Raw genomic sequence first — 7,497 nt, forward strand, 5'->3', positions numbered from 1 at the left:
GGACATAGTTCAATTCTCAGTTGGAGCAGGGGCTGGAGTTTACGCCTGGCTCTCCAGGTGGATGTGCGGGAGAAAGCCAACCAATGATTTTGTCTCATTATTGATGTTTTATCCATCTCTCCCTCTCCCTTCCTCTCTGAAATCAATAAGAAATGTACTAAGAAACGGAAAAATGTGCTCATATGCTGATGGGCCCAAGCTAGAAGAGTGGAAGGTAGAAGAAAAAGAAAGGAATGGCAATAAAAAGAGAACGAAGGGTTAGGTGCTGTATGTGACAAGCTAGGAAGCTGCTGACACCCAGTAGAGAGCAGCAAGCACATGAGTGGCTGGCACTGAATGAGAGGCATTAGAAGAAAAACCAGGACTGACTTCCTCACATTTAGGGAGACATACAGGCAAATGGAGCCCTGCCCCTGGGCCTGGATGTGTGGCCTTCTCCCTAGGTGGTCCTCTGGCAGGCCACTCAGTGAGCAAACTGAGACAGCCTAGGGCCAGAATGCAGTGGCAGGTGGGCAGGGAGCCTGTTCCATGCTGGCCAGCTAACTGTCCATTGACTGTGGGATCCAACAGCACACTAGGACATCTCCCTTTCACTTGGTTGTATTGCCCCTCAGGGTGGCCCTCCATACCCCCATCTCCCCGGTGTGACCTTCACCTGTGTCCACTTAAGTGCTCTCCAGGAACTGGCTTGAGGTTGTCCACTCTTCAGAACCGGGGTCTGTCACTGGCTCAGAGATGCTTTACCACCTCCTTGATTGATGGGAAGGAGGATCATGAGGGGAAAGTCTTCGAACATTAGACCATCCTCTACAAAAGGATGTCATATTCTTAGGACAGGACACAGAACGAAGCAGAGGTTTATGCCAGCTTAGTATTTTTCTGAAAAGAATGTAAATGTGTTTACAGGCCACAGGAACTTGAATTCAAGAAGGGACTGGATCCAGGGGAATGACAGGCCTGGACTTGTGAGGCCAGTGGTCTGGGTCCCTGGCAGGCTGATGTCCCTTTCAGTACTGGGGGCCTGACTTGTGCACAGGGAAGCCCTACCATGGAGTGGCCACAGGCCAGCGATGGAGGCTCCCAGTGGGGAGGAGTTTTAGTCCAGGGACTGGACTAGTTACCTGTGATGGCCCCAGAGAAGTTGTACCTCGGTGGTGCTCACTGGAAGCCACTTGTTCCAGTCCCTGTGGACGCACCTTGTGTGCGCTGACCCACTGAACAGTCACAGAGGTGAGTGAGTAGGTACCGGTGCACCAGAAAGTACCACCAAACCAGAAAGGATAAATGGGGATGTGATCTCCTAGAACCAACCTCAACCAGCCTAGTGTCTGCGCATCACGATGCTCATGCCTTCTTACTTGGCCAGTAACTGCAGGTGAGAGAGTTGGGTTAACATGTCATGGAGGACACCAGATGGTTAACATCCAGTTCTCTTTATTACTGACATTTATTCACAACCATTCAAGCAAAGGTAATCCCCGCATCTACCACCCAAACCTCAGTCTCTCCCCCTGAGAGATTCATGTGCATATTTCTAACTCCTTAGGACAAATCTCCCCAAAGAAACCATCGAGTCCCCTGTTAGCATTTCCTCCCACCCTGAGTAGTTGTCTGAAACTGGCTGCTGTGTTCCTGTACGGTACACTTATGTCCGGGTTTCAGTGCTCAAGTGCCCAGAGTAAAGCCTATGAGATGTGCACCTAGCTGGACACTCAAGCAACAGGATCACAGAATGGGAGTTGGGTCAAGGAAAGTTCTACAGCCACAGTGAGGACAGGGGTAAGCGCAGAGCCAGATCATGCTGGGCCGCCCCAACTCCTGCAGCATATGCTTCAGCACGGCATGCATCTGGGCAAGTCGGCCCAGGTTGATGGTGCCGCTCCTTTCCTCGTAACTCTCCAGGGGGGCCGCATAAATCACGCAATTCAGCTTGCTCAGCCCAACAATGTGGCGAAGCAGGTCCTCCAGGACGATCATGGAGATAGGGTTTTCACAGAAACTTAGGGTTGTGAGCTGGGAGCAGTGGCTCAGGGCTGGCAGGATGTCCAGGAAGTGGGCATCCATGATCCCACACTTATCCAAGTCCAGGTCCTGGAGAGTGGGGGAGGCTCTCTCTAACAGAAATCGGAGTGACCCAGAACTGACATTGGTCAGGTTGAGCCCACTGAAACTCAGGCCTTTCAGCTGGCTGACGTTCAGTTGCTGGGAGAGATGTCTCAAGTCTCTTTCGAAAAGCAGGCAGTTAGTGATGGACAGGGTCGCCAAGGGGGTCCTCAGGCACCTGGGGAGACATAGAGCAGTTACATGTGGGGGATGGACCTCGTGGGCAGAGGCAGGTGAGGATGATGCAGGCCTTCAGGGTAAAGAGGCCCATGTCACCAAAGCCTAGAGTGTTCCGGATGATGATCAAACCCAGGATGTTGCACAGTGAAAAGTGACATTCAAGTCAGAGCAAATTTGAGTGGAATCTTTCCCCATCTGTTAACTGCTCCGTGATGGATTCAACTGGATGAAACCTCACACATTCCATTTACTCATCCGTCAAGTGGAGCACATCATACAGCCCAGCACAAACACACAAGTGTTGTGAACATAAAGGTGGGAGGTAAAGATGGGAGGAGCTAAGAAAGGAGCCTGACCCAGGGTCTGAAGCAGGAGGCAACCAGTGCATTTTAGTATTGGAGACATGTCTTGAAATGCCTGCAACTCGGGCTTCCTTCCAGCCACAGCCTAGACCCCTGTCACCATCATCTCTTAGCCCAATGAGGCCTCTGGCAGTTGTGCAGAAAGGGCTAACCTGGGCACAGTCAGGCAACATCAAACGAGAGCTGACACCCTCCAGGAACTTAGATCACTGCACTGTTTACAAACCACCTATCCAATTTCATAATGACTCCCTCCGGAATCCTGCATTTACCACGCATTCTGTTTGCAAGAGCCTATGGCAACCCTTGGCAGACAGGTGAATGAGGCAGGTTTGGAGTGAAAGGCTGCCATGGCCAAATCTCTAAGTGCGGAACTTAACCCCTGAAACCTCATCTCTGATTGGCTTTCCCCTTGTCATTGCAATCCTCACTTGGTTCTATTGCATCATCTTCCCTTCCACACCACTTACAAGGATGCCCAAAGCTACCATCCCCTGGCCCGAAGCCTCCATTAAGCCAATTCCTAGCAAGGAGTCCCTTTAGTAGCCTCTGTCCTAGTGCATACGTCCTACCTTTGTCTGGGGGGTTATGTCACAACATGCAAGGTGACAGAGCGGTGAACAAGACACTGACTGTGTGGACCGTCTAGTGGCTCAGGCACTCTAGCACTGCTGAGGGACGGCACACAGGAGAGCCCGTTCACTGTGCACTGAAATGGAAAGGGACTCGCTCTGGTCGGCAGGGAAAGATCGCCACCCCTCACCTGAGGATCTCGTCCAGGCGGCCTCTGAGGATGGAGACATCATCCAAATTGAGCTCCTGGAGGTGGGGCAGGCTGAGGAACTGAGAGGTGACCAGGCTAACACACTGCTCCTCCTCCTCCAAGGTGGTGTGAGAAGACGTGAAGACGTGGGAGAGACGGAACCGTCGCAGATTGCCCATCTGGCCCAGGTAAGGAGCGAACTTCCTCAGGGTGGACAGCTTCCAGGTACAGTTTACCTCCAAATCCTGGACAGAGTCCAGCTGCACCATATCCAGGATGTTAGTGTTTTGCTTCGACATCGCAAAAACCTTCAGCTTCTTACAGCAAAGGTGCAGCAAACCTCTCCTCTCGCTGATTTTCTTAATCAGGTAGCTGAGGGACTCATCAAGGACATCTTTCTTGAGGCAAAGGTCTACTAAAAGCTCCACGGGGGCCAAGGGTGGATTTGGCCTGGCCGTTAAGCTGTGCACTTTCCCCCTCTTCCTCATGGGCTGCGGGGCCTCAGGCTCCAGCAGTGAGCACAGATGGGCTCTGGTTCCGGCCCACACGATCCAGAATTCCTGATGAACTCTCTTCTGTAAATTAAGCACCTGCAGTTTCCATCTCCTGTGGAGAAAATAGGAGTTTGCTGGGGTGCATTATGATAACAAGGAATAAGACCATGAGTCTAGGAATCTGGGCAGCTGGGCCAGACACCTGACTGGACTTTTGACTCAATGTCCCAGAATCACCTGCTCCTGGTGCGACTGGGATCCTTCATGGTCCCCATTCCTGGTACATTTAGGTGCCACCAGGAAGGAGTGGGCTCGTGTCCCTTCGGTCAACCTCGGCATTTTCATCAGCCTTATGTATCTGAAGCCTGTTCCCAGAATGACCCCAGCAGTGGCTCCAAGGCCTGCCTCAGTTCTCCCTTTGGCCCTGCACACTCCCGGATCCCAGCTGTAACTGCTCAGATCCCCAGGGTACTACCAGGCTACTGAATCCCCCATACCTGTGTCGAGTGTCCTGGGCAAGCAGGTCATCGAGTCCCTCAAGCACAGCCTGCAAGATATCCTGGTAAGGCTGCCGATGGTTCATCAGGGCCCCCAGAGGGAGGCAGGGGAAGGGCCAAGCCTGCACCATGGCCTTCAGGACTCTGCTGTGCTTCCCAGCGAAGGCTGCCATGAACAGAGGTGGGAAGAGCTCCATAGGAAGCCACTCCAGAGCAGCGATGGCTGAGGCTTCATCCCGCATCAGGCTCTGACATGCCAGTTCCAGGAGTCTGCGTGGAGCTGGGAGGCTCATCCCCATGAAGCTGCTATGAAAGAGATCATGGGAGTAAGTTGGGAGCAAGGCATCTTGTCAGGCTGAGCATGAGCAATCCCGGTCCTTCTCCCTTCAGAGGGACCAGCTGAGGGCCAAAGGCACTCCTCCAGCAACAACTGGAGCGCCCCCCTAATTACCACAACCCCGTTTTCTGCTTAGGGTCTCAAAGCCACTCAGCCCTGCCTTTCCTCTGCCACTGGCAGGACAAGAACCAGGCACCAAGGAGGGGTGAGATGACCACTGGACACCTTCCGCATCTACCCACTGGCTAGCTGGAATTCTGCTGTGCAGTGAGTACTGGGAACCAGAGAGATGATTCCACCCTTTCCAGAAAAAAAGTTTCTGAGGATCACTGAAGGACTGAAAACACCTGGAGTGGGGAGCAGCCCGTGGCCCAGGACTGCCTCTTGCTAAGTTCCAGGAAATAAAATAGATGGGGAAGATTAAGGAACACCCACACAATGGGTACCATTGAGGCCTTTGACACATTTTAAATGAGGAATATAAAAGCAGCACAAACGTTTCCTGAAGCAAGGGGGAGCTGGAGGTGAGAAAAATAACGATTAATTCCAACATGTACATTTTACTGTGTGTCCCTTCTGTGAATATTAGAATGCCCACTTTATACATGACAGCAGAGGGCTCACATGTCACAACTAAGGCTCCTCTCAATGAGAGGCTGCAAGCCCTGGTCAGTGTTGCTCAGTGCGTTGAGCCTCCTCCCGTGCCCGCCAAAGGTCACTTGAGGGCTCCATTCCTAACCCCCGCAGGGGGTGGGCAGGAGCCAGCTGATGGATGTTTCTCACATCAATGTTTCTCTCTCTCTCTCCGCCCACTCCCTTCCTCTCTTTCTAAACATCAATTGGCTGTTATGAAAGACTTTCATTAAGACCTGTTTTCACACAGACAGCCCAGCCGCTAAAAACTACAAAAAGGATTTTGCCACTTTGGCCTACAATAGGTTCCTTAGCAATACTCGACTTTCAGACACAGCGAAAACTTACCCTTTGAACCTCTATGAATGCCAAACGCCAAAACAGAAATCAAAATATTTTAGATTAAGGCAAACCTGCATCCAGAGGCAAAGGCAAAGTCTGCTCATTTGTATGGAAGAAAGGACAAATCTCTGGGTTCTTGGCCTACAGGTCGTTGGGGACCGCCTTAGGCTCCTGACTCACCAGAGCAGCATGGTGCAGGGAGCCCTGTGCTCAGAGCTGGACATTGACTCTCACGCTCTAGATTCTGTTCCCTCCTTGGCCTCCTCAGAAGCCATTATGCCCCGTCTGACCACACGTTCCTTTTGAGGTCCTAGCTGAAATGGCTACTTCCACCTGAGAGCAAAACCTTAGCCCTGGATCTCCAGGCATTTAATCCTGATGGGGTTTTGCACTCTCCACACCTCCAACTGAACCCTAGGTCCATTCATGAAAGGAAAAGAAAAGGAAACCAGCCTGGAAGTAGACTTGATGTGGGTGTTGGTGCCACATCAAAATTCCCTAATGTTCCCGTTAACACACCTTTAGGGAGACAGTGTATCGTCTGAAGAGTGAAAGAATTCAATGCAACTGTATTGAGTACCAAACAGCCCCTGAGACTTGATGTTACCTACAATTGCAAATCCCGTACCCATTCAAAGAGGAACAGAGGGACAGTTGGTCTTCCAGATTTTGAGGAGCAAGCCTTCCCCAGAGGAGGTCAGGCCAAAATCACATCTAGGGATTGATCAGGAGAAGGGTGGGGCTGCACGTTTAGAATGGGACAAAGGGAATTACCCAGGACAAGGTGAACATTGGGGAAACTCAAAGACACTGACTGCATCAACTTGAGAACTTAAAAGGCTAGTGGTGAAGAAGGAAACTGGGTGGATCCCTTAAACCCAAGCTGACGGGGAGTATAGGCAGGAGATTCTGTCACCCTTCCTCTGTGGAGGTAAAGGGCATTTCCTCTCAGGAGAACCAGATCAGCTCAGCAACCTGGCTTGAGAAAATTAAATGTGAAAATGTGGGTTGTGGTGAGGCCAGAGGAGGGGTGTGGCAGCTGAACCTGGGATGTGACTTATCCAATTCTGAAAGCCACTGAGGGCTGAGAGTCATGGCTCTTTGGAATCTTGGAGGCACAGTGAAAAATAAATGTGGGCCAAAATACCTGTGTATCCTTACAAAGGAGCTGCTACAGAGGGCATTCATTTTAGCTCAAGCAACCTATTACACATCCCAACCTTTCACAGGCAACAGGTTATTCCCAGCCAAGTTCCAGGGGCCGGGGCCCTAAACATGACCGCCAAAGTCTGTATAAATAACTAATGTTTGCTCAACCCCAGGGAACAATCCATGCAAATTTGGCTTCAGAAAGCTCCTTCTGGGCCCAGGCCTACAACTCTCACTCAGATTGTGAGGGAAGATGTCCTCTCTCAGGATTAAGCACAGTGCACAGATACACCTTCCCCTTCAGAAGATTTGAAGCTGTACTTGGCATGTAAGGATCTGCCATAGTTTGGGATATCCCCATGCTGTACTGAGTCACACATTGGATCTTTTGAAATCCAGGGAGACACAGACAGAGAGAGAGCCAGAGAGCGGGGAGGGGGGGGGGGTGAGAGAGAGAGAGACAGAGGCAGAGAGGAGCAACTTTTCTGTAGGCTCTTCTGTACCCCCTGCATTGTGATGCCCAAACAACTTTCATATTCCAGGCAGAGGGATCACGTGACAGATTACCACAGTGGTGTTGACCTGAAAATTCCAGACTGGCTGATGAGGTTTCTGGAAGTGGTTCAAACTGTAATGA

At 51.2% G+C, this 7,497-nt stretch overlaps 1 protein-coding gene across 1 annotated transcript; it reads right to left on the reverse strand.

Moving 5' to 3' along the window:
- Positions 1 to 1,725: 1,725 nt before the first annotated feature.
- LOC308512498 (melanoma antigen preferentially expressed in tumors-like) lies at positions 1,726 to 4,692 on the reverse strand (the record flags this gene model as incomplete). The annotated part of the gene is made up of 4 exons (XM_081082224.1): positions 1,726 to 2,281; positions 2,918 to 2,925; positions 3,456 to 4,014; positions 4,400 to 4,692. The coding sequence occupies 4 exons, from the start codon at positions 4,690 to 4,692 to the stop codon at positions 1,726 to 1,728; spliced, it is 1,416 nt and encodes a 471-aa protein (XP_080938350.1).
- Positions 4,693 to 7,497: the final 2,805 nt, after the last annotated feature.

Source organism: Myotis nattereri (genome assembly GCF_964212035.1).
Source record: "Myotis nattereri genome assembly, chromosome: Y".
Taxonomy (NCBI): Eukaryota; Metazoa; Chordata; class Mammalia; order Chiroptera; family Vespertilionidae; genus Myotis; species Myotis nattereri.